We start from the raw sequence: 25882 nt of genomic DNA, 5'->3' as shown, positions 1-25882 counted from the left end.
CCTCAAGGGCGTGGTCCCAGTTTTGTTTTCGCGCCATAACGAAAGAGCGATTGGCATAGGAGGTATAGTTATTGGCGTCGGCGTCAATCTCTTGCGTGAGTATCTGTTCAGCGGTCGACAAGTCCCCAGTTGTAGATGAATCATGGGCTGCCGTGATAGCAGTGAGGATCTGCATGAAGCATGCTCAAATTGCATGATACAAGTCAAGGATGGAAACTCACGTTTGAATGAAAACCCTTGCGTACTTGCCACTCGGAGATCTGATTATCATCACCTCCGCTGAGGATGCTATTGCCATCTACGGAGAACGTGATATAATTCGGTGTGGATAAGTGTTCGAAGATGGCAATAGTTTGTCGATCTGAGAGCCGCCAGAGACGGACATGGTCGTCTTTAGATGCGGAAGCAACGAGCGTGCCAGCAGGATTGACGGCGATGGCGTTGATACCCTTAGTATGGCCCTTCCAGGGATGACCGACCTTCTCCCAGGTTGATGTATCCCACTCTTCTATGGCGTCATTGCGAGTAAAAAGAAGGCGTGTGCCATCGGGCGTCCACGCGAGTGGTGAGTCAGTGTCAGTCTCCAAGGTTGCGACGTGTTCCCTTGTGCCTGGATTATAAATTTGGACATCGAGTGTTGTTGTGATGGCAAGAAGTTCACCAGACGGCGAATATCGAACCCGGTAGGTATTATCATCCAATTCAATTTGATTTCCTTGTTGCTGCCATGTTTTGGTGCACCACAGCTTGACCGTGTTGTCCAATGAACTTGCAGTGGCCAACAACATACCATCCGCGGAAAAGTCCAGCGAGTTGATATAATTGAAGTCAGCTTTGATGGGTTGGGTGAGGGATTCTCCTGTTTCTCCGTTCCAAGCAATGACCTCTCCAGAATCATCACCGCTTGCTATTATTTGCCCATCTCGTGATACCGCCAATGAATACACCCAACTGCGATGCCCCTTCATCTTCTTCAACACAACACCTGTCTTCAAGTCCCAAAGACAAAGGGTCTGGTCGTTGGAGGCCGTAACTATTCTTCGTCTATCGGGGAAAACTGCGACTGCGGTTACGTTTCCTTCATGACCTTTAAAAGTTCGAAGGGGTGTGGTGCTTGGAACGAGCTTCGACATTTTACTGCAGGTTGGTATTGTTGAGCACGGTCGAGGTGGACTTTGAAAGGTTTGTGAGCGTCTGTCTATCAGCTGCAGAAGTGCGTGTATTGTGCGTTTTTACGTTGCTTCACTAAATTAAGCTACCTCGTTTCCCTAGACGCCCAGGACACGAGGTCATACTGGCCTCGTGTTTGTCTTGACAGGTATAACACCCACATATCCCGTTTGCCATCTTGTGTCTGAATTGTTGCCTCTTGTCTTCCCTGTAGAATTCCCATCATCTGGACGCTGCAACAATACTGAAATCCTTTGAGCTAAGCGAAATTTGAAGCTTCCCAGTCAACAGTCGGTTGATCTCAGTCTTGATCGTATCACCCATACACCCCGCGTATCACATTGTGTCCGAATCATTGCAAAATCTTCACCACCCGGACTTCGCATGCACAATCTTTGACCTTTGCAATGTGAGTGTTTATCATTTTCAAGTCAGCTACAGCAACATCATATTCTACAGCATCAAAGGCCAGAACGCCGACGTCCTGATGACTTCAATGATCTGATTTTGCCTGATCAACGTCAGAGCCTGCACAGTGATTCAACTTCTGGATCAAGCCCTTGTAACGATCACGATGTCTTGCGCGGTTTCATAGCCGCTCGAATCTCATCATGTGCAAATCAACCTTATGAGCATTATTTGTCCCGCTGGACAAAAATTCCGAAATAGTTGCGTTGCCTACCTGTCATGCGCATCGACATCAGAAACGAGCAGTTATCCTATCCGAACTTCTGAACCCTCCACTCCTCACGCACGAAAGAGGGACTTGCTCCACTCATTTCCGGTACTCCATGCTTCTTGTCTCAGCGTCGCCCTATACGAAGGCGAGTGCAAATACACTTCATACAGCACTCGATGGCTGAACTTGGATGTAAGAAGCCGATTTCCTTCAGTGCCTAGTACAACTGGGGAGATTCGACGAGGGTGAGACCGTGGTGGAAGGTGATTCGTAATTCTTCTCTCTCAGTACGTATTTGCAAACACTCCGCTGTGGAAACAGTAGGTGGCTGTGGATGAACCGGCACCAACCTTTGGGCACCAAGTTCAATGGCGTATTGCAGCTCCAGAGTTTTTGACTGTCGTGTGCATCGTCCGGCAACTCTTTAACGTAGTAGTATGTGTATGTTGGTTGATAAAAATAGGGGAAACTCGCCAATGCACAGCGTATGATTTCATTATGGAAGAAAACCAAACATATGGAAGCGCAACTCTTCTGCGATATTAGATGAATGCCTTCCAAAGCCACAACGAAAGAGATGCTCTTGCCGGGCTGGGTGAGCACACGGAGGTGCCCCACTATACGATCAGATTTTCTCATCATGTGCATGCGCAAACTACGGCGAGTGTGATCAAAGTGACACCAAGACGGTGTAATGTTGTTCATCTGCTCGAGTCTTGCTCCTGCACGATTGATCTGTAAATCCTAGACAGCGCAGTTCAGTATCCCGAGGAAGAATGGTGGGTTCAGTGTCACCCGCCATCTATTGTAAATTATCGGATGCAAGCGACGAGTTAGAATTGAAGCATAATGACTTTTGATTAGAACAGCAAGCGGACACTGGCAATAAATAGCTGGTATATATTGCATCGCTGTGACTTAGTACTACTGACACAGAACAATCCAAGCATACATAGCCTTGTAAATCATATCCTCTATCACTAATGTGTCCCAATTGTGCATTCGCTGAAAGCAGAATTCTATTGAACGTGGCGCGCGAAGAAGTCACTGGGTCCATATGACAACATCCTGATCCATCTCCAACTTGAACGCGGCAACCATTGTAAACATCGCAAATATGACCCGTCCCATGGCATAGCTGACTATGAGCGCCGTCAATGCATCGCCAGCCATCCTGACATACATTTAAGTCCTATGTTTGAAATGGGTAAGTTAAGGAATGTCCGTGCAAAGCAAGGACTTCTCACGAGACGGAAGGATGAGACCCGACGCTGGTGCCAGCATAAACACAGTCCATCTTCACAGCCGGCAGCGGCTGACCACTCATTCCTGTTCAAAAGCTTCAATGCACCGTCCTCGTGACCATTCAAGTACCCTACCAGCATGACAATACGGGATTCCATCTTCCTTGTGGCCCCACCACATCACAGGCGACCACTCATCCACGAGGTTGGCCAGTGTTTGAAGGTGACCATATGTAGCTGGCTGGGGCCCGCGCCGTTGGCGTAGTGCCACAAGAGTGAAGAAACAAGCGAATACAAACAGCACTATGCATAAGTTCAAGATCTGCGCGAGTATAAAAGGATGCTGTAGTGCCTGTACTTAGATGTGAATACGAACCTGCATTGAGTACATATATATCACGATATTCACTCCATATGTAGGGTCGACGCCGGCGATGAGCACAAAACAAAGCCCAAATATCCAGTCTATATCGTTAATAAAATTTGTTCAAGAACACACATCTAAAGCTAGGTGCGAGTGACTTACGCAGGATAGGTTTCGCGACAAAAAGCGCAAGACAGAGCGGATTGGCGAAAATCGACTTCAGTGGGTTCACCGATGTAATCCCTTTTCGTCCAGTAGCGCATCTCCAATGCCCTTCGTCTCGAATGACGTTTGCGATGAGCTCAGAGCAGTGCAGACAAAGTGTCAACGGTCCCTGGATAACAGCCAGGTTGACATAAGTCAGAATCCACCATTCAACGCCCCCGCCGCCCGCCCCTTCCATCGAGTACCCAAAGCCGTATGAGAAATTCTGATCGTCGGGGAAGAACGTCCACGATTTCCATGTTATCTGACTGGTATAGCCTTCATACGTATCGTAGATGTGCAGAATGAGGACACCCCATCCAGCGCATGCTACGACAAGGCACCAAAGGGAGATGATAACTTTCCGGATGCTAGGGTGCGCATGCCATACAGAAGGCTGTGTCTCTGATGGCCTTGCTGGACCTCCATCCACATCCAAGTCGGACACACCACGCATGCACCGGAAAAGAACTGGGGTCAATTGCGCGTGGTGGACCAGGGCAGCGGTCAAATCGAAAGGTGAGGAACTCCACGTCAATATCTTGATAGCTCGCATCCCTGACAATGCGATCACCACCTGGAGAAGAAGTCCATCCACGAGCTGCAGTCAGAAGGCGTAGATTAGAGTTGAAACGAAGCCGAGACTCTGAAGCCAGCGCAGAGCGCAATGAGATGCCGTGTACAAAACCTATGGCTTCGGTGCATGATGTGACGATCAAGTTTAGTGATATGACCACCATCTCTTTCTGCAGTGCAGTGCTGCCCCGTCCTACTAATACCAAAGTAGTCGCACCTCCAGGAGCGGCCGTAATGACGGCGCCTGCAATGATGCAACAGCAGCTGACAATACTTGAGCATGCCACACCAGCGAGGGCATACCTACGACTTGTCAGACTGCGGTCGTAGAAATTGGTCGCAGACTTTAGGTCAGATGTGACCGAGTCAGAGTCATCCAGGTGATTCGGGAGCGCATCATATGCAAGAAGACTAGATGGATCCCAGGTTCTTTCCCTCGGTTTGGGAGCAGTTGCCATGCGGGAGGTGGAGAATGGATGGGGGAGCACATCATATACTTGAAGACCGAGTAGTATATAATAGCCCTTGGCACAGCCTGATCTATCAGTGGGTGTATGTAACAATTCTGATGGAAAGACGATAGGGACGCTCAAAGTTGGGTCCCACACAACACACCCGACCTAAAACGTAGTTTGCACATTACCTAATATTGAACTCACAAAAAATAAATACTAAATCCCCGTCTATGCGTATCGAAGACTTATGTGAGCGACTCAAGAAAGAAGAGGATTAGCTACACTATCATTTGAATACTGAGTGTGCCGCTAATGAAGACTATATGCTGGTAGAGTGTTTTTGGGCGAAAGCTCGCAGAGCTTTCCGCATCAGTAAATTCTCACATTTATTGGCGCTCCTTTTTTGCAACTTGCCGCCGGTAATTTCCCGAAAAGGAACGGAAAAGCCACTCGCAAGAATGGTAAAATCTACTTTTCGTCAGCTTGCCACAAGGCAATATAAGTCGAAAAAGCAGGTGCCAGCTATTGACCACGACTTTTTCCAACCTTATTTTAGTTTTTCTGGCACTTATTCCTACATTGCAAGGAGTGCAATTGCTGAAATCGGGGATACTTATTCCCCTTATTGTATACTTGTTCAACACTTATTTCACGCTTATTAAGATAAATGACCACAAAACCACATTGCATTTCGAGCGACAAGTATATTAAGCTAGATAAAAGGGCGAGAAAGCAGGATGGAAGTACTGATAAGTAGCGAAAAAGAGAACCATTACGAGTAGTTTGTCAGCAGCGGCAATAACCGGAGATGCCAGTGGGCAACAGCGAACGAATGAGTGGGGAGCAGCGACGACAGTATGAACTTGCATAACGAGAGGGAGCAGCAGTAAGGCTAGTAGTAGTAGTAGTGCCTGACTCTACAAAACAGAAAATAGCATCAAAAATCATCAGTTGAGAGACACTAACAACAGAAAAGGACAGTACCAGCTATCGAAGATAAGCGCGCGCTCATCATCAGAATCCAGAGTGGGGGCTGCGCGGCGCCTCTTCGCAGCAATTCCCTTAGCACGTTCCCAGATGTCCTGGAGGACCGATTCGTCGAGACGATTGATAGACTTCATGTAACTTCTTGTCGCCACACCATAATTAGTGTCCGAAAAGGCCCCTCGAGCAGTGCTGGTCTTGCCCGAGGCTTTGTTCAGGCTGCGAGGGATCTTGACAGCCTTGCCTTTGCTGTTGGTTTTCAGTTCGCTGACGAGCGTGTCGTCAAGCCCGAAAAGCTTGAGGGCGCGTTCCATCTGTCACTCGAGAAATAAATTAGTCGTGATATGACGAGAGCGTGAATGTACATGCCGCCGCCGTCACGAGACTAAGAGCTCCCTTCGCGTGCGTGATCTTCCTGTGGCTATCAAGAGTGCCCCCAGTAGCAACCCCGTGCTGTACGAGGACCTGAATAAGGAGGTCAGACTGGAAGGGCTTTTTGAATTGCCCATCCTCGGTGATGCTCCCATATAAGAATCCTAGCTTGAACAGCAAGTTGTTCGCGAAATCCTTGCGGTCTCTGTCCGTCTTTACATCATCCTGTAATGACATGAAATGCGTAAGTACTGTGACGGCAGTCTGGCCAATGCCATGGCGCCACTCCGATACCTGCTGGGTGGCATAAGAAAAAACAAAGACGATCAGATAGTACGAATCGTGTCAAAAATGACTTACTAAAGCTACAACAGGTCCATCAACGGTGACCGTGTGCGGTATATCCTTGTATACCGCATTCCAGGTGTCTTGCATAATGCAGAGAGTTGCCTCGAGACGACTCCAGACTTCATCTTGATCTCCAAGCGCGGAAATGAGAGTAGGGAGGAACACGGAGCTCCATCTGGTGACTGCAAGAGAACCGCCAGGAAGGTTTTTGATCCTGTAAGCGGAACGGGGGAGAATCTCCACCTCTACAGGGTTCGACATGACGCCAGAAGTAGCGCTCGAGATGCTGGAAAGACTGCGAGTGTGGGCGATAGAAGACTTTGTCCGCTTTGCCACGGGAGCTTTGTGTTTGACGCCAACGTTGGTCTATATAATTCGTAGTCAGCATAATTTACAAATTAATGACCGAAGTATACTACCGCTGAAGTGACCCGCAAGGATACTGGTTCGGATTCGGTCTTGACTACGGTGACCACGGGCTTGATGTGACCCACAAATTCAACCTCGGACGAGAGTGAATCTTCCTCGATCACAGAGTCATGATCGTCCTCGAAGTCACGATCGTCCTCGAAGTCATGATCGACCATGGGGTCGTCCTCGAGCAGGGCATCCTCAATCACGTCATCGTCACTCGAGCCATCCTCGATATCTGCGAGTTTGCGTTTGACACTCGTCGTCGTAATGGTAGAGGGGGATGTTTGAGTTTGAGCTCGAGCTGCAGCTTGACGGATGTCAGCATCATAGTATCCTTTGGGGACCTGCGTAGAAGGTGGAGGTTCGAGATCAGATTCCATATCAGTGTCGGATGCGTAGTTAACGAGGGATGCTACTGCTGGGGCAGTCGCCTCGAGATTCATCTCACTATCACCATCGTCATCAGTAACGACGTCGCCTTGAATTGCGTCGAGTTGTTTGGGAGCCAGACTGGTGTTGCGATTGGCTAAGTTCATTTGTACTGAAGTATTGGGGAAAGAAATCTTGACGCCCTGATAATGCGGTTAACACATCAAAAAAGGGACTACTAGGTAGTTGAGCTCACCTGGGCGGCCTTTGGTTTGGACATACGGGCAAGGGCTTGAGAGCGCTCGACTGATTCGGCCAACCCATCGTCTGCAAACAGGGTAGTAAAACGATCTGCCACGTTGTTAGCCCCAGCATCGGTGATAGTGTTGACGGGCGTGAGTGGGACACTGCCGCTACTAATAGTACTCCCCCTAGTGAGTTTAGAGGAGGGAGCGGTACTAGAGAAGTCGGAAGGCGCCGTAGATCTTGGTGTGTTCTTTGCGTCGGATGACGGCTTCGAACCACCGGCAGGAATACCTGACCTCCAACCCGGGATACGCCCGGCAGCAAAACCAAATTTTTTAGGACCTGTGATAGAGCTATCATCGTCAGTAACCATCAAATTGAAAAAGAAAAGAGCCGTTTCGGTCAGATGGTGCATCATAGTTCTATTAGAAGAATAAACTTACACATCGTCAGACTTCCTATCGTCGTCACGTGCCATCGTTGATTCGCTGATAACGATATCAACATCCATTGCTTCGATTGCATCTCTCACTGGCGTCTTCACTGGTACAACTATCCTCTTCCCCTTCTTTTTGCGTGCCACTGGCACTGGCACCTTTTCCTCTTCCTCCTCCTCCGCATCACTCTCAGAATGTTCGACGTTAGCCCTGGCTGCTAATTTACCTCCAGCCCTACCACCCTTGCCATTAGCACTAACGGCCTTATCGTCGGTCATCGTCAAGTTGGAGGTCTCCGCGACTTTTGCGACCTTTTTTACGGGGCGTGGGCGGGGACGAGTAGGCTTTGGCGCATCAGCGCGTGCAGCAGCTTGGTCTGTCTGCATTTTTTTCTGAAATGCAGCAACGCGCTTATGTCCTTCCTGTAAAGCCATCTCACTTGCCTGCTTTTCCTCTTTTTCACGCTGGTCGTCAGCAGCCTTTTGAGCTTTGGTGCGTCTCTTTACTCGGCCTTCGCCCCCGGTCAGGATATGTCCTGGATGCTGAGTCGCATTTTTAGGTCGAGTCGTCATGCGCTTCGGAACTGCGCTGGCAGGCTGAGACATGGTGTCGATGGAGTGTTTGGGAAGGCTGAAGAAAGGGAAAATTGAACCGGTGGTGGTTGTCAACACGGCAAGTTTTTCCACAATCCTCCAAAAATTGTAGCCTAAGCTGATTCTGAATAAATACATTTCATGACCCTACTTATGCCCTGACGTACCACTAATATCGCCGTTGATATTAGGTTTCACAAGTTTCACCAACGTTTTTCCGCCTGATAGTCACTACAACGCTTTCTCTACATCAATATTCACTAAAACGTTTCCGGCGAGGAGACAACACTTTATCAATATTTACTAAAACGTTTCCGGCGAGGAGACAACGCTTTCTCTATATCAATATTTACTAAAACCTTTCCGGCGAGGAGACAACGCTTTCTCTTCATCAATATTTACTAAAACCTTTCCGGTGAGGAGACAATACTTTCTCTACATCAATATTCACCAAAGCCTTTTGGCACAGCGCTGTTCTAATTTAATATTAAACTTTAATTCGTTTGTGCTGGTTTGGTCACATTGGTGCCGGTGATTTACAAGTTGCGCTTCGATTGTCATCCCGGTGTAGTGCATATGCCTCCCCGTCGTGCCCACCACCTGCTTCAGCTTCCATGCCTAGTTCCAGGATGCTCACGCTGGTTTCGAAACCAGTCGGGTCTTACCCAACACAGGCGCTCGCTTCACCCAACTTTACCTGCTTCAGGACCGCCCCCTCAGGACCTCCCATTACCACCCCAGCCATCCCGGTCGCCCTCCCGCCCCCGAGAATTCTCACTGCCCCCTCCAGATTTTTCACAACAGCCCCAGTTATCACCTCCCACACTCCCTGGTCCAATTCACGAAGATCCAAACGGCCCTGATGCAGAATTCACTGACGTGAACGAGCGTTACTATCATACGTACCATTCAATGTTAAACGGTAAGTTCCCTCCAGGCGTCAGTACTTTGTTTTTGACTCACATATATATATGCTTAGGACGACCATGCGCAGCTGATGGAACATTTCTGCTGCATGGCACCCCCCCAACTCCTGTGCCACCGAGGCCTCCTGGCGATTGGAGCCCGTATCGCAATCGAATAGAATTCGAGACGGCAGAGTTCGTATTCAAAAAATGTCACATGTCTACGAGAAATTTGGATTTCTTGTGCGACTTAATGGCCGCGACTCTTGCGAAACACGGTGACACCCCTCCATTCGCTGATCACAAAGATCTGCACAGTGTCATAGATGCGACAGAACTTGGTGATGTCCCCTGGCAATGTTTCTCCGTTCAATACTCGGGAGAACGGCCCGAGGTTGTCCCACCGTGGATGGACGATGAATTCGAGGTCTGGTATAGGGACCCCCGTGCAATGGCGCGCAACATACTTGCTAACCCTTCCTTCAAGGACGAGATCGACTATGTACCATTTCGTGAATATGATGTATCGGACGATACGCGCCGATGGAAAGACTTCATGTCTGGAGACTGGGTATGGCAACAGGCAGTAAATTTTCTATCTCTTTCTGGAATCATACAGGATATAGCTAATTTCTATCAAGGACATCATATCGAAAGATCCAGAAACGCACGGATCTGCTTTGGTCCCAATCATTCTCGGTAGTGACAAGACTACCGTCTCTGTGGGCACTGGGAACAACGAATATTATCCCCTCTATGCCTCAATCGGTAACGTACGCAACAATGTGCGACGTGCGCACCGCAATGCTCTTGTCATTATTGGTTTCCTTGCCATACCCAAAAGTATGTATGTTCACATTTCAATTTTTACGCCTCATCTGAGCTGTGTTACAGCTGACAGGAAGCATTCTAAAGACGACACATTTCGTATATTTCGCCGCCAGCTATTCCACAGCTCGCTATCTACGATTCTCTCCAGCCTAAAACCTGTTATGACCGAGTATGAGGTCGTGCGCTGTGGAGACGATCATTTCCGGCGCGTGATATATAGTCTAGGACCCTACATAGCGGATTACGAGGAACAACTCGTACTATCCTGTATTGTTAAACATTGGTGCCCGAAGTGAGTATTAGCACTTGCAGTATCCATTGGTGCTAACACACCATGTAGATGCATTGCAATTCGCACAGACCTTGATGGTGGTGGCGTGAACCGCTGTCGCGAGCATACTGATTTCTTGATCGAAGAACTCCACGGGGATATATTGTGGGATGAATATGGTCTCATTGCTGATCTCATTGTGAGTGGAACGGGCCGCTCTTCAATACCAGACTAATCTGTTTTGTATAGCCATTCACTAACGACTTCCCCCGAGCCGACATTCATGAGTTTGCTGTCGTTTGATCTCCTCCACCAGCTTATCAAAGGGGCCTTCAAAGACCATCTCGTCGACTGGGTACCAAAGTACCTCAAGGCCGTGCACGGAACCAGACGGTCAGAGGAGATCATGAGTGACATAGATCGCAGGTATGTCATCTCACTCGTTTGCTCAATGACATTATCTGATAATAAGTCAGAGTTGCAGCTGTAGCATCATTCTCTGGTCTACGACGATTTCCTCAAGGCCGCGACTTTAAACAGTGGACGGGCGACGATTCTAAAGCGCTCATGAAGGTATTTCTTCCGGCCATCGAGGGTCATGTACCTGAAGACATGGTGTGCACGTTTCGCGCATTGTTAGAATTCTGCTATCTTGTCCGGTGCAACATCATTACCGAAGATACCTTGAATCAGGTTCAAGCTGCCCTTCGTCGTTTTCATCAATATCGCAAGGTATTCGATATCGTCATTCCTACCTTCTCACTCCCCCGTCAGCACTCAATGACTCATTACGCGGACATGATCCGACTCTTCGGTGCCCCGAACGGACTCTGCTCATCAATTACAGAATCAAAACATATCAAAGCGGTAAAGGAGCCTTGGCGGTGGTCGAGCAGGCACAATGCTCTTGGTCAGATGCTTGTGACCAATCAGCGCCTTGATAAGCTCGCAGCATCCCGTGTGGACTTTGATGCGCGAGGGATGCTCACCGGCACTATTTTGTCAAGTACTTTAGCTGCTCTTGGTAAGTCTGTTTAAGGTTTTTTACTCTGATCGTTTTCTCGCATACTCAACGGCAATATACAATAGGAGATGAAAATGAACAAGTTGTTGCTATTGCACCGCAACCAGATGCCCCCATCATCGAGCCGCAACCAGATGCCCTCGCCACTGAACCCCAACTGGTAATCGATATCGATGACAGTGAAATAGTTGACGGTCCGATGGTGCTTGCTTATGTAGCGCTCGCCAAAACTCCTCGTAAGTAATCTCATGCAATGTCTTATCTTGATGCTCACCGCTGTGTCACACAGAACGAAAACGGGCACGGACAGTAGCAGCATTGGCACATGAAGTCGCTGTTCCTGATCTGCGGTACCTCATCAGGTACTTTCTGTTCTCTCAGCTCAACCCGAATGATGCCCGCAACCCCGAAGATGTCCCAGCTGCTAGCTTGCCTCGACACGAAGGCAAGCTTCAGGTCTTCAATTCTGCTGCCGCAACGTTTTATGCTCCCAGTGATCCAAGTGGTATTGGTGGCATGCGACGCGAACACATCCGTGCATGTCCACTCTGGCGGAACGAGTACCCGCGCTATGATTGCGTGTTCATCAACACCGACTCGGATTCAGATATCGAAGGGATGCGAGGACTCGAAGTTGCGAGAGTCGTCTGTTTCTTTTCTTTCAGCCACAATTGGGAAGTGTATCCATGCGCTCTCATACAATGGTTTGAGAAGATCGGTGATTGCCCCAATGAAAATACTGGCATGTGGATGGTTGCTCCAAGTTTTCACGAGGATGGCTCCAGGGACCTTGCCGTTATTCATGTCGAGACGGTCTTCCGTGCAGCGCACCTGATACCTATCTACGGTTCTGAATACATTCCTCACTCCCTCAAGTTTTGCCAATCTCTTGACGTTTTCCGCTCATTTTATGTCAATAAGTATGCCGATCACCATGCCTTTGAGATAGCGTTCTGACCATAGGTGAGTCCTCAATCCAATCCTCAGTCCGTTGCTAATATAATCACATTCAAGGAGCTTAGCTCTCAGGTGGAGGAACCCGAGACGATCCTCATTGAGGGTGATAAGGGCCTCGTTGCCAAGTCCAAGGCAGCTCACCACACTATCTCTGCACCTTTTGCCGCCCCTGTCGACTTCAAGGACAAGCCCCTCGCTCGAACTCTTGGAGAGCCAAACCGAGCTCATCCCCGCCCCCCCCCGCCCGCTCCCATAACCGAGCTCATCCCCGCTCCCATAATCGAGCTCATCCCCACACCCCCGCCCGCTCCCATCAAGTCTTGACACCCATCCCAAATCAAATCCAGCACGATCACAACCCCTACTCTGCGAATCCTAGTATCACTGTAGAACCTCCACCACGCCCATACCATCGATCTCACCATCGCTACACTTCATCGTCCCTCAGTTCTGCTGCTCTCCCCCCAGGCCCCCTCCCTCCTCTCCCATCCACTTGTGGTGTCCGTCCTCGCTCAGGCAGCTTCGATGACACATCTTATCTCATTGCACCCCTCCAGCCACCTTCCAAACGACCTCGCAATGACCGTGGCGAATATGACCACAGGCCTCCACTCTCCGTAAGTTCCCTCTCATACTACCTTTTTATCTCCTCACATCCTCCAGGCTACATCCATGTCACGTGGTCGCATTCCTGATATCGACCCCCTCCCCCAACAACTTCCTCAAATTCAACACCACAACCACCACCTTACCATTCGGCCTACTCATAAATCTCACTCCCGATCCAGCAGCCGATCCAGTGTCCGTGCTACTTCACAGGACATCGAGGACCTCCTCCTTGACGCTGCCACTGATGAAAGGAGCGCTCTCAATGCCCGTGACCAACATCCACAGTCTCCCCGTGCTGTGTTGGCCGCCCACCAGTCCAGGGGTATCCAAGTAGGTCCATTAGATCAACCTGGCGAACTCAGGACCTATCAAACCTGCTCCCGCACCCCGCTCACTCCCATATCTAGCAAGGTTTTGCTCAGTGGCCTGCTCAACGCATTGGACGGCATTGGCGCACAAGAGGGGCGAGTACTGTTCACTACGACAAACAAGTACTCGTCCCAGGCAGATGAGCTGTGTAAGTGTCTCTACCTTCCTTCCTCACACAGATGAAATTATCAAAAGACGCAAACTCAAGACGCGCTCGGAAAGAAAACGCGAGCCATCGACGAGATTGAGCTGTTGAACGAACCCCACTGGCCTCATCGACGATAAATTGGTCAGGTCAGCTGGCAAACTCGAGCTCTTGTCACGTATCCTTCCCAAGTTCTTTTCAACCGGTCACAGGGTGCGTCGCTTTCTGTGATTGCCCGAGCTGTGCTGATCATTGTTTCTATCAGGTCCTTATTTTCTTCCAAATGACGAAGGTCATGGATATCATGGAACATTTCTTGAAGATGATGAACTGGAAGTATCTTCGCCTTGACGGTGGTACGAAGATGGAGGAGCGTGCCTTGCATGTTGCAGTTCAATGCGAAGCATTCTGAGATTCAAGTCTTCATCCTGTCGACACGAGCTGGTGGTTTGGGTCTCAACTTGCAGACTGCAGATACTGTTATCATGTGCGTTGTCTCTTGCGGTGGTGTCGTTCTCTATGCTGACACGTAGGTTTGCAGCTTCGATAGTGACTGGTGAATAAACTTCTGGCTATTGTTTTGATAGATGTGCTGATGATATTGCAGGAATCCCCACGCTGATCTTCAGGCTCAAGATCGTGCTCATCGTATCGGCCAGACCAAGGCTGTTCGCATTCTCCGTTTCATCACGGAGAAGAGCGTCGAAGAAGCCATGTATGCTCATGCGCGGTACAAGCTTGATATCGACGACAAGGTCATCCAAGCCGGTCGTTTCGACAACAAGTCGACGCAGGAAGAGCAAGAAGAATTTTTGGTGGGTGTTACAGCAGCTCTCTCCCAAACAACGGATAGCTAAATGAGTGGTATACAGCGGTCCATCCTCGAAGCAGACCAAGAGGAGGAGGAGAACGAAGAAGCTGGTGACATGAACGACGATGAGCTTAACGAGATGCTAGCAAGAAATGACCAGGAGGTTGAGATTTTTCGTTCAATGGATATTCAGCGGGAACGGGATGCGTTGGATGCATGGCGTGCGGTCGGCAACAGGGGGAAACCGCCGTTGCCACTCATGCAGCTTGAAGAGCTGCCTGAGTGCTATCAAACGGATGAACCGTTCGAGCCGAAGGAGATCGATGATGCTATTGAGGGCTGTGGTCAGCGTCGTCGTAATGTCGTCAATTATAACGACGGTCTTAGCAATGAGCAGTGGGCGATGGTACGTCTTGTATGATGTCGCGATGTATGGATGCTGATTGTGACTTTAGGCTGTGGAGGACGACTTGATCGGAGAAGCGCCCACACCAGGTGAGCGCACTGTGATGCTGAAACGGCGACTGCAACGAAGCTCAGTATACTGCCTGTGTTGCCGTTAATCATGTTATTGCACGCTGCGTGGAACTACGTTAACACGCTAACAGTCTCAGGTATAGGTTGCAAATCAGTCAACATCCCCGATCTCCATGTCAAGCGCTCGTCAAGGAAAACGTGAAAAAAACGTCCTGAGTCAACCGTCGCTTCTTGATTGATATCCCCTTGCTGTGTTTACGGATCGGGGACGAAGACGACGACGACGACGATCGGTAAGTTTTTGTTGATTACAAGACATCACAGTACTCACCAAAGTCTGCAGTCACACTATGCTTGAACGACACGTTCCGTGTCGATCCTTGTCCCAGAGCCACCCCTTCACCCTTCTCCAGAACCCCAGTGACGCCTCTGTCCCTTCCTCATTCGCCTCCGCCTCCTCTGCATCCACCGCGGCCCTTATTGCTAGATCGGCCCTCATCTCTATATCAGTCCACCACTTCCTCCCTCGTTCGCAATGCACCGGCATTTTTGAAGCCATGAATTCTGTACTAGTACTAACGCCTCGTTAATCGATTAAGTACTTGATATGTATTTTTAGTACTTACTTTGCTTTTTTGCTTGTCGGCTATGAATATGACTTGTAACACACTTTATCGCGCTTGTTTGTCGCGCGCTTCTTTTCCATCTTGGCAACACAACTCAACAAGTAAATAAATGTAAATAAGTCGTAAATAAGTTATAAATAAAATTCAAGTTCCAAAAAAAGAGCCGCCAATAAATGTGTGAATTTACTGATGCGGTCAGAAACTCCAGCCCGGACCTGTGACGAAAAAGGTGAGCTGTGAATCCCAATGAATTAGGAGTTCGACGACGCGAGCAGCGAAGCTTGTTTCCCAGGGTATAAGGAGGTGGACTAACCCTTAATTCCTGAGACTGCGCTAACTCACTGGGGGCATCGTGATGCGGGTGAACGTCTCGAGGGAGGGGTTCGCTTGGATGTATGGCGCAAGGATTCTGGCGTGTTCTCGTAGGTAGCGCGTGAATGCGTCACTGGACCAGCGTCCCATTGACTTGACTACATCAAAAGGGACACCGTGAAGGAGGTATTCCAAGGTACCGCCAATGTGGATGCTATGGCCTTTGAGGTTGGGGAGACTTGATACGGCTGAAATACTGGATATGCGCTTGATGAGCTCGGTTTTGGACAAAGCGCGTATGCCTTTCCCTGCGGGTCTCCAACCGAAAGGTGATCTGACTTCTCTCCTTGATTGATGTGGAAATGGTTCTCTAGCGCCGCTTTTGGGTCTGACAGTCCCTGCTGTTCTGCCCAATAAGCGTCTTCTCCTTCCTTTGGGGAAGATTTCGTGGATGGGATGTGGAATTTGGTTATGGCTAAGCCGTTCCTGTCTGTTCCTTCTGATACATCTCCTCGGGTGACGTGTCTGTGTGAATCGAAGTCCTTGACCGCTGAGACCGTGAACTCTCCTAGCCGAGCTATTGAGTAGAACGAAGTCGTTATGCAGGCGAATATAGCAGCATCCTTAGGATCCTCGAGGTTGAGTTTGTTGTGTATGCTGATGATGATGTCGGGGGTGAACGGAGTACGCTTAGCACGTTTGGAGGAGGGGGGGGGGCAAGTTTGGCTGCTGTCATATACTGTACACTGAGCCCCTGAATCATATCCCATCTCTCCCGACAAACAATGTCCGGACCTCCGAAATGTAGCCAAGCTATACCTTAACCCTCAGCAGGATAACTCCGCATCCCAGTCTCCACCGGACATACCCCTCAGCAGGATCTGCCCTGTTTCCCATATACATCAGACGTCCTATTCATCGGTCCTCCTCCTGTATACCTCGGATCTCCTTTTCGTCGGACGTCCTATTCGTCGGATCCCACTCATGTCGTCCGCTTGTCCACTCATCCGCTTGTCTGCTCGTCCACTCGTCTGCTCGTCCACTCGTCTGCTCGTCCACTCGTCTGCTCGTCCACTCGTCTGCTCGTCCACTCGTCTGCTCATCCACTCGTCTGCTCGTCCACTCGTCCGCTCATCCACTCGTCCACTCGTCTGCTCGTCCACTCGTCTGCTCGTCCACTCGTCTGCTCGTCCACTCGTCTGCTCGTCCACTCGTCCACTCCCCCTGTATTCGTCGGACATCCTATACGTCGGACCTGCTCGGGTCCACTTAACCCCTAAGCATCGGACCCTAAAAACATCGGACCTACTCAGATCCTGAGCTTCGGACCCAGGTCCACTTAACCCCTAAAACATCGGATCCACTTCACAGTTCATCTCCGTCCCCATTTCCCATGATCCGCTTGACAGTTCATTTCCGGTCCTGCTCCTATTCTGTTACCCCATTTGTATAGTCCCCTTGTCCTAACCCCTATATGCCCCCCGGATCTGTTTGACAGTTAATATCCGACTTCATTCTCGATCATACCTCCTATGCCCGGATCCATTCGATACTTCATCTCCGTCTCTGTTCCTGTATTATTTTCCTTGCGCCTGTCAGTTAAACCTTTCCGTATGTCCCCCTTGTTGACCCGGATCTCCGCCGACTCCGTCCCCGTCGCACATGTCCATAGTATATAATACCTTGTAAACTCGTAGTAGTTTCCTTAGTTCGAATATCACCTTAGATTATCCTCATTCTTGTTTCCTCGGACCCGGATCCATTTCCATGGGCCCGGGTCCACTTCCCTGTCCAACCTCTGTGTCCTGGGATTGATTCCTCGGGCTATACTCCGCCTCTACCTTCGGGTAGTCTACATCTGTCAGTTTCTACTCTGGACATTGTCTAGTGTAGTCTTACCTCGGACTTCCTGTCCTTTCGGACTTCCTGTCCTTTCGGACATCCTGTCCTTCTGTCCTTTCGGACATCCTGTCCCCTCGGACTTCCTGTCCTTCTGTCCCCTCGGACTTCCTGTCTTTCCGTCCTTACACCTGTCTGTTTCTGTCCCCCACGTCTGGCGGACTAAAGCCCCTATTCTCTGGGTGTACTAAGCCCCTATTGTCCAGCGGACTAATCCTTTATGTCGGCCGGACTAATCCTCTTATGTCGGCCGGACTAATCCTCTTATGTCGGCCGGACTAACCCTCCTTACGTCGGCCGACGAACCCCCTTTGTGTCGGCCGGACTAATCCTCTTATGTCAGCCGGACTAACCCTATGATCGGCCGGACCAATCCTCTTATGTCGGCCGGACCAATCCTCTTATGTCGGCCGGACGAACCCTCCTTACGTCGGCCGGACTAACCCCCTGAACATCGGCCTGACTCTTCCTCGAAAAGCCTACCAGACTTGTCCCCTTGAAGTCCACCGGGATTCATCATCCTCCCTCGGACTTTGTTTCTAGCCTTCGGAAATTAAGGGCACGTACTTGGGTAAGGGGCGCAGCGCACGAGCTGAAGCCAAGCCCTTCGGATCCGCCCTTTGAGCACGGTCTTAACAGCTGCGCTGTCTAGGATTGATTTCAGTTCGTTAGGCGGTATGAGCCATGGGCGACCATGCAGAATGTGCCAGGCCTTGAGGCCTGCTGCATAGTTACCTAGTGCTGATCCTGAGTAGGCTCCCGCACAACTGGGTAGAAATGAGAGGAGTAAGGGCCTGGAGATGGGACACCTTTGGCTTTCCGCAATCTGCTGAGCGTCGCAGTACCAAGAGCCCGGCGCCATATGTTTCTTTGGTGGCGGTTGCCCACAAGCTGCCCATGACCTCTAGTACTCTGTCTAGCTGAGAGTCCGATATGGAGAACTCGTTCGGGTCACTGCTGATTGCTGTTTTGCGCGTGTCTTCGCCTGCAGGTATCCATGAGGTGAGTCTGTCCCTGGCCAAGCAGTGCGGACAAAGAGGGGAGGGGGAGGGTGTGAGGCTGGGTTTGTACGGCTGCGGGGCAGAGATTATGGTGGGGTCTAAGGTAGGGAGGGTGGTGTCGAAGCGCTGCCGTTCTACTGTAGTCTGGGGAGTTCATGTGATTTTGAAGCCGCTCGAAGATTTCTGCCTCTCAACTGTGGTTTGGGGAGTTCGTGTGATTTTGAAGTTGCTCGATGATGAGCTGGTCTTCTTCTTCCCGGGATTTCCTCCAGTGCTCAACGCTCTGCTGTCTGATCCAGGCTCGGTTGAGGACTTTGGCAGCTGGAGGGGGGTAACGCCTGTTGTGCAGGAGACGAAGTTCTGCGTCTGTTGGGGGTTCGGTGGCGTCGACAATGAATTGTCGAAGAGTGGAGGGAATGTTGATTGGAGGGAGTAGAAACTCTCTTGGGGGGTAGATTCCCCTGGAGGGGCCGTCAGCTGGGTTCTGCTCACTGGCGACGTAGACAGTGCGGATTGCGCGACGCTGAGGTGAGCAAAGGATGAGCTTGTGCAAGCGCCGGAAAACAGTGTTGACTTCTCGGTTTCTATGTTGTCCTTTCCACCAGCCTTCGATGACTCCGGTGTTGTCGCCGTATACGGTGAGTGCATCGCCCATGCTGGGGATAGCAAGGAGAGTTCTGACGAGTAGTTCAAACCCAACGGCCTCTGCCCAGCTGATGTCGTGTTTGCCATTGAGGGTCTGCCAGCCGGGAACGAGTCTCCACGCTCACCAGCGATTACCTATGACGATGCCGATACCGATACTCAAACTTGCGTCCGAGAAAGCTTGGGGTTTGCGTAGACGGGTGGGGGGTATATAGGCCTTGAGACACCGTTGTTTTGAAGTAAGTCCGTCCACCAGATCAGATCTTCCTCGATCTCTTTGACGGGGCGGTGTGGGAGCTGCGGCTTCTTACCACAGATGCTCAGCATGCTCTCCAATGACGTGAGGTAGGCACGCCCCCTTCGTGCGGCTTGACACACGTGTAACAACTTGCCGTACAGCTCGCGTACGTCCTGCAGGATGTGGACCACCCTCTTTCGCCATTTGTCGATGGCCAGAAGGTATTTGGCCACTTTTTTGGGGCTCAGGGAGACGGTCCTGCTGCTCGCGCTCCATAGGAAACCGATGCAAACCGTTGAGGACGCGAACGGTTGGTCCTTATCCTTCTCCCACACGATGCCAAGGTTCTCGGATAGCGTGTCGACATCCTCGAGGCAATACGCGAACACATTGTCGTGGTCGGACCTGGGTGATTGTTTTGATAGGTCCTTGAGGGGCCAGGAACAGTCCTCACTGAACTCTTCCGTTGAACCATCGTCGAAGGTACGTCCTCCAAACCAGATCCTACTGCCCGATTGATGCATTCCTCGTCCGCTAAGGTCGCTATGCCACAGTGCGCGTTGTCTGTTGTAGTTAGCTAAGTATTCTTTTCTAATATGAATAAATAAATGATCATCGACCCACTTGTCAAGTGGGCCGATGCCATTGTGTCTCATAATCTCGGCACCCGCGTCAGCTACGTGACCGTACGCACCCGCTGATGGGGTGGCTCCGAAGGCTACGCAAGTATTGACACATACTTCGGTGTCCGATAAGCGGATCACAGCGGCGGGCCACTGTGAATCGTGGAGGGGTAGGGTTCTGTAGGGTTCTGCGATGTCTCGTGTCGCGAGTTTGGATCCTGGCGGTAGCCTTGAGATTAGTAGATAAATAACCAAGAACTTGCCCCAGGTTGTGGGGAAGTGATTAGCGTCGATATAAGAATTGATGGAGGGATTGGGATATGCGGGGGACATTGAGTGAGGGAACGAAAAATTCTGTACTAGTCTGAATTTGCCGGGTTTCCCGGGCTTGGGTATAATGGATAAAGGGGAGGATTGGAAGGGACCTATAGCAAGTTCTAGGTCTGAGGGGGTGAATGGTCCTATGTATCTTCCTTTGCTAAGTTCTTTCTGAATGATGGTATTAAATTCTGTGCGATACTCGCTACTCGACTGTGCGGTGGGAATTGCGGCCGAGGCACACAGCGCAACATGGGAAAGGGGAGGATGAGTTGGTGGTGTCTCGAAAGGGGCGCGCTTTCTTCTTGTGGTCACCGTTTTCCGCGCTAGGGGAGATGGGCCTCTTTAGGTTGGTTGGAGGTCTGTTGTTGATGGGCTGTTGGTTTCGTGTGACACTAACACTGGGGGCAGTGGTGGCCTAATGTGCGTGTGAACGAGTGGGGGTGGGTGGTGGTTGGTTTCGGCAAGACACGAAAGAGGTAGGGGAAGGGAAGCGTGTGGTGTGCAAAGATTGGTGGCGGCGTTTGATGGCCATTTGACGCGTGATGGTTGGGGGGGTGTAATTGGTTGATCGAGCGTGATGTCGAAAAACGGGGGGAATGGGAGTATTTAATGTGCGTGATGCGCGTGGTTCGTGTTATTGATTGATTTCAATGAACAGAATTGGTTAGCATTGCAACGAAGGCTGGCGAGGGTACCTACCTGTCTGAGAGCTGCGAGTGCGTTATCGCGCTCTTCGTTGAAGAGCTCTTCCCTGGCTTCCAAGATGAGATCTTGGTTGAACTCGGCTATACTCCAGCCGTGGGGTCCGCCCGCTGTGAGATGCCAGAGCCGACGTTGCTGGCTTTGGTATAGCAGCAGTGCACATTGTTTCAAGGTGTTGAAGGCATGTCTCCAGCGGTGATTTTGGAGCGCTGTCCAGAACTGGATGTGCATTGTTACCCACCTGTTAGTGGGGGCAGGATGTATCTAACTGGCTTATTACCCAAAAACCCCCATACATCTTTCTGTTTAGCTATCTATGCATAGATACATCATTCCTGTGCAATTATCCATTGGAGGCTGTGCCCGGTGAACATTTCTCTATCGGAGGCAGCACCGGGCGAGGTAAGTATTTGTCTGCCCCATCAATAATCACCATAAATCACCGAGTAGATCTAAGGTACTCGGCACTGCGTCAAACAAAGGTCAAGATAACTCAGGTACCAACGAAAGAAGTTGTATTAGTAGTCTACCAACAAAATTAATAATGATCATCGTGTACTAAATCTTCTTGAGGGATGTCAAGGCACGGATGTTCATCCTCGTCGTTGCCCATCAAATCAATACCCATCCCAGAGGCCACCAACGCTGGAACATCCTTCCACTTCTCTCTGAATGATGCCGACAGCCTGCGTCGAATAAATGCCTGCCGCTTCGCGTATGCAATTAAGCCCTCGGTCACCTCCAACCTAGTCAGTGTTCGCAGACTGATACGGTCCTCCCACCATTGCACCTGCCAGTTGAAAAAAGCAAGAACTCGCCGCATCTCTTCCAACAAAAGTCGAACTTCCTCGGACCAACGGTTTTGACGTGCCCTAGTCTTGCACCACTCAACACGAAGCGCTGTAGTCCCAAATTAGATATGAGCATATTTAAATGACAGCAAACTTACCGTCTTGCAAACTCTCAGCGTCATCGTTAGATATTCCGTGCATCAGCCAGATCCAGGACATGATGGTCCTGCCTTGTGTTTGCCCTGCGAAGTCGCCCATAGGACGGAGGTGAGATCTCGTGAGCGGCTGTAGTTTTCGCTCCCAACCAATGTGGTCGAGGTGATTGGATAGAGCGACGAGTGCCTTTCGTGCACATGAGTATTTTGCGTGGCTCATAACCAGACGTTCTTCCACGGCGTCGAGCGTCCTCCTTGCACGGGTGTTGGGATTCTGACCATGTATGTGCTGTTTCTTGAATTGTGCTAGCTGCCGACGAAGGCGAATATGTGTGCGACACTCATTAAGAGCATCGTGAGCTTGTGCGAGCCGAAGAGACCATTCGATTTCGAGGAGTTTGCGATCACATGGTACATGATCACAGATCTCAGAGGGCAGGAGAAGTTGCAAGTCTTCAGCCTTTCCGGAGTTGGGATTTGGCTTGGGACAGCCACTGTCGTCATCGTCACTCGACAAATCAATCAACCTATTGGCACGTAGGTTCGCGACTGACGGCATGTACAAAGTCTGGATCGTTGTCCAAGCGTCTATGCGGCGGAGGAGGGTGTTGCTACGGGTCAGAATGCTCGTCCATTGAGTGTCAGTTGGATGTTGACCGAGTAATCCTGCATCTGCGCGAAGTCGACGTCTGAAGAAAAAAAAATAAGTGCATATTCATCGCATCATCCACTTGGGACACTCACTGGGCATGTTCAAGATCAATGCCGGTGCTGATGAGGATACTGCAAGATACCTCGGAGTGAAGAGACACAGCAGTGCCATCCTCCAACTCCTTGGTATCTTGTTTGGCGAGCTCCAGCCGAACGGCTGCCTGTGTCATAGCTAGAAGAGTATTGGTTAGTGCGCCAATCCTTGTAAGAAAGAAATACATACTATCAACACGTCTCTCAAAAGGATTAGGTTTTGTATGGTCAACCTCCCAACTCTCTATCTCTTCTCTCCATTTTTGAAGCGAGGAGGCACCTAGTTCAGACTCTCGGATAGAGTCTTCAAGTTCGGAAAGTGCAATATGATGCTCTTGCTCCGCTCTGACGGCTTCGATGACCTTCCGTAACAACACTCGACCTGAAGACGAGATGTGAGTCTACCACATCAGCAGCGAAGACCAGATAAATACCTAGTGATGTGATCTTCTTCCAATTCCATTCGCCAAAGTGGTCGTCCAGTGTGTCTTGACGAGCTCCAGGACCCATCTCTTTGGTGCTCGTAGCAACATGATTAATGTTTGCCCAGCCATGCTCGGGGGCTTCTCCATCTGTTCGACCAATGCCAGGTGACCAGTTAAGTGAGAACATCATTTGACAAGCTTCCACGTGCGCTGCAATATGAAACTTCGGTACAAAATACCGGAAAGTCTTTCCAACAGGATCTGGTTGAAGGCGAAGAGGAAGCGAAGGGACACGGCCCCAGAGTTTCTTATGCCATTGGCATGCGATATCATAAGAAAAGTTGATGACTTTGAGGCTCGAAAATGTCGACAATGCTGAAAAAACGAGATAGTCCATATTAACATATCTAAAGCATGATGTCATGAGTGCGCAAAAGATGCAGACTGAATACAGTACACGTACCTTTCACCTTTTTGCAAGTCCCTGACACCATTCGCCAACTTCATGTCATGGCGGGCACAGTCAACAGTGCCGACACCTGTAGCCGCAAGTCCCCCCGACATTTTCACATCCGCCATGTTCACTGTGTTGTGGTTGACGCAAGCGCTCCTCTGTTGACACTACTTTAATTTGTGAGAATGAAAAATGATGAATAGCACGCACCTCTTGTATGACAGCAGAATTATTACCTATGTAGGCCTTGTAATGCTTCTCATTGACGAAATAGCCCCAGCCACCGCTGAGACCCGGATCTTTGGTGTCGGAGGAGATGGCTTGGCGCTTGAGACGGAAGTTTGCATCGATTGCAAGAAATACACTATACATCCACCTGAAATATGTTAGCATCAATCCTACCACCGACAATAGAAATACGCACTGTTGAGTTGAAGCTTCCTACCCATCAGGTAAATTCTTTCCAGGGTGCGGGCATGCTGGGCACAGAAGAGCAAGTTCTCCTTCCTTAGTTGCATTGACACCAGCTGGATCATGGCCACGGCCAGCGCGTTTCAAGGAATGGAGGTTCCTCCACTTACATATGATCCTAAGAAATGTTGAGTAGCGATCCTAGATAAAGTATGAGTCTAGCTGCATAAAAACATAGATAATGTGACGCACCCGTATTGGCGTGATTCCGGTGTTGTCGCTCTGGCGCGCCAAACTGTGGTAGAACTCGTATGCGGATACTTTGGATTCGAAGGAAAGCAGGTGAAAGAACTTCAACACCACAAATGTTGCGGCGGTTCTGGGGTCAGTCGCTGTTGCGGGGAATAGACGTGCCCGAAAGCAATTGTTTATAGTGAGAAGCTTTGTGCTCGCAACCACAGAAGTCTAGGCTGACTTCATGAATTCCGTGAGTGTTGATAACAATGAAGTCGTCATCGAACGCGGGGCTCGGACGACGACAAGCTTCTCCTGCCTTATGACCGAGCTGAATACGTAGCCCTAAAGATTTGAGGGTTACAGCATGGAAAAACCCATCTTGCCATTCCTAAAGTACGACAAAATTCAATACAGATACATTACGAATGAGAATTACTCCACCTCGATTCTATGGAACGGCATTCTGAGGTGCGACTGTAAGAGGCATGCGTGACGAGTTAGCAGAGGGGGGAAACAGTCTTGACATCTGAAAGACGGTGATAATTCCCCGCACGAGCATTGTTCACTGGCGCTTTTGCCTCGCCCTTCAAGACAAATGAGTTTGTCTAAGTATATTTCGCGTTCATGCAGCCAAAGGGCGAGGGGATCATCCTAAAAGATAATCAAAAAAGTATGACAATAAAACTACATAAGGACTCACACCTGGTGTTCTCCCATGCCCTGCTTGAGATGGCCCATCTGAATGAGACTGCGAATCTTCTACTGCCTGGTAGAACTCAGTCTCATTCCAAGGGTCTGAGTCCACGCCAACAGCTTGTTGAGATAGCGCTTGCTCCTCCTCTTCTATTGCAGGTCTGGAAGCAGACAAGTATGATGTCCGGAGATTGAAGTTTCCGCTTGCCTGCAAACTGAAGTTGCGGTGCCTAGTGCTGGCCTGGCCAACAGTTTCGCTATGGATATGGTGGATGAATTTTGGGCGCTTGGATGGGCGACCTCCAGCTGACATGACTAAGAGACTGTAGCCTGAAGAAAAATAGTGTTGAACGACATGCTGGTGTGACAAGGGGCTGGAAGTTGCAGGGATGTATCCCCATGGCTGATAGTATGATGACATTGGTGAATCTGCCATACTAGAGCTTCAAAGGAAGTGGGCTCACCAAACGATGCATCAGGCACGTGTCCGATTATGTGATATTCGCGCCCTATTACAGCTACCAACCTGTCATTGTCGAAAGGTCTTGCGGAGGAACGCACACGCACTGTTTTGGCCGACTCGATGTTCGACAAGTCTCTCAAGAAGTTGTGTGATTGTGTGCGGGACTTGGCCGCTGTAGTACCAGAGGTGGTAGAAGCTATTGTCGATGATGATGCCACTACTCATTCAAAGCTAACTGAGCTAGTAGAAACAGTACATGAATGTATCGAAAAGTCGACGATGAAATGC

At 49.9% G+C, this 25882-nt stretch overlaps 8 protein-coding genes across 8 annotated transcripts; 3 read left to right on the top strand and 5 right to left on the bottom strand.

Annotated features, from left to right (window-relative positions):
* Positions 1–2799: 2799 nt before the first annotated feature.
* On the bottom strand, positions 2800–4401 carry DEU56DRAFT_771314 (uncharacterized protein; the record flags this gene model as incomplete). The annotated part of the gene is made up of 6 exons (XM_041351468.1): positions 2800–2967; positions 3093–3178; positions 3229–3415; positions 3470–3558; positions 3593–4262; positions 4345–4401. 5 exons carry the CDS (start codon positions 4399–4401, stop codon positions 3093–3095), a joined length of 1089 nt encoding a protein of 362 aa, XP_041213949.1. The 3' UTR covers positions 2800–2967.
* Positions 4402–5584: 1183 nt separating this feature from the next.
* Positions 5585–8467, bottom strand: DEU56DRAFT_751551 (uncharacterized protein; the record flags this gene model as incomplete). The annotated part of the gene is made up of 7 exons (XM_041349576.1): positions 5585–5609; positions 5659–5990; positions 6058–6342; positions 6409–6762; positions 6816–7382; positions 7436–7778; positions 7869–8467. 7 exons carry the CDS (start codon positions 8465–8467, stop codon positions 5585–5587), a joined length of 2505 nt encoding a protein of 834 aa, XP_041213948.1.
* Positions 8468–9151: 684 nt separating this feature from the next.
* DEU56DRAFT_711161 (uncharacterized protein) lies at positions 9152–9568 on the top strand (the record flags this gene model as incomplete). The annotated part of the gene is made up of 2 exons (XM_041347499.1): positions 9152–9377; positions 9435–9568. Coding segments are annotated over 2 exons (360 nt in total), but the record flags the coding sequence as incomplete, so codon positions are not given.
* A 45-nt stretch (positions 9569–9613) lies between these two features.
* On the top strand, positions 9614–12443 carry DEU56DRAFT_868451 (uncharacterized protein; the record flags this gene model as incomplete). Its single annotated transcript, XM_041355490.1, has 8 exons — positions 9614–9946; positions 10002–10203; positions 10255–10483; positions 10532–10661; positions 10712–10756; positions 10779–10888; positions 10939–11468; positions 11797–12443. 8 exons carry the CDS (start codon positions 9614–9616, stop codon positions 12441–12443), a joined length of 2226 nt encoding a protein of 741 aa, XP_041213946.1.
* Positions 12444–13985: 1542 nt separating this feature from the next.
* On the top strand, positions 13986–14339 carry DEU56DRAFT_715953 (P-loop containing nucleoside triphosphate hydrolase protein; the record flags this gene model as incomplete). The annotated part of the gene is made up of 3 exons (XM_041347590.1): positions 13986–14053; positions 14108–14122; positions 14174–14339. Coding segments are annotated over 3 exons (249 nt in total), but the record flags the coding sequence as incomplete, so codon positions are not given.
* Positions 14340–15818: 1479 nt separating this feature from the next.
* DEU56DRAFT_907328 (uncharacterized protein) lies at positions 15819–17033 on the bottom strand (the record flags this gene model as incomplete). Its single annotated transcript, XM_041356893.1, has 3 exons — positions 15819–15950; positions 15993–16481; positions 16731–17033. 3 exons carry the CDS (start codon positions 17031–17033, stop codon positions 15819–15821), a joined length of 924 nt encoding a protein of 307 aa, XP_041213944.1.
* Positions 17034–20721: 3688 nt separating this feature from the next.
* DEU56DRAFT_907326 (uncharacterized protein) lies at positions 20722–21452 on the bottom strand (the record flags this gene model as incomplete). The annotated part of the gene is made up of 2 exons (XM_041356892.1): positions 20722–20934; positions 21219–21452. 2 exons carry the CDS (start codon positions 21450–21452, stop codon positions 20722–20724), a joined length of 447 nt encoding a protein of 148 aa, XP_041213943.1.
* Positions 21453–21650: 198 nt separating this feature from the next.
* DEU56DRAFT_868450 (uncharacterized protein) lies at positions 21651–25552 on the bottom strand (the record flags this gene model as incomplete). The annotated part of the gene is made up of 13 exons (XM_041355489.1): positions 21651–21688; positions 21846–22121; positions 22171–22856; positions 22912–23050; positions 23102–23293; positions 23346–23743; positions 23800–23948; positions 24001–24166; positions 24236–24402; positions 24454–24580; positions 24612–24826; positions 24880–25089; positions 25139–25552. The coding sequence occupies 13 exons, from the start codon at positions 25550–25552 to the stop codon at positions 21651–21653; spliced, it is 3177 nt and encodes a 1058-aa protein (XP_041213942.1).
* Positions 25553–25882: the final 330 nt, after the last annotated feature.

Source organism: Suillus clintonianus (genome assembly GCF_016758775.1).
Source record: "Suillus clintonianus strain FC179 chromosome Unknown DEU56scaffold_5, whole genome shotgun sequence".
Classification (NCBI taxonomy): domain Eukaryota; kingdom Fungi; phylum Basidiomycota; class Agaricomycetes; order Boletales; family Suillaceae; genus Suillus; species Suillus clintonianus.
The sequence above is the reverse complement of the archived record's forward strand: the minus strand, read 5'-3'. Positions and strand labels throughout refer to the sequence as shown.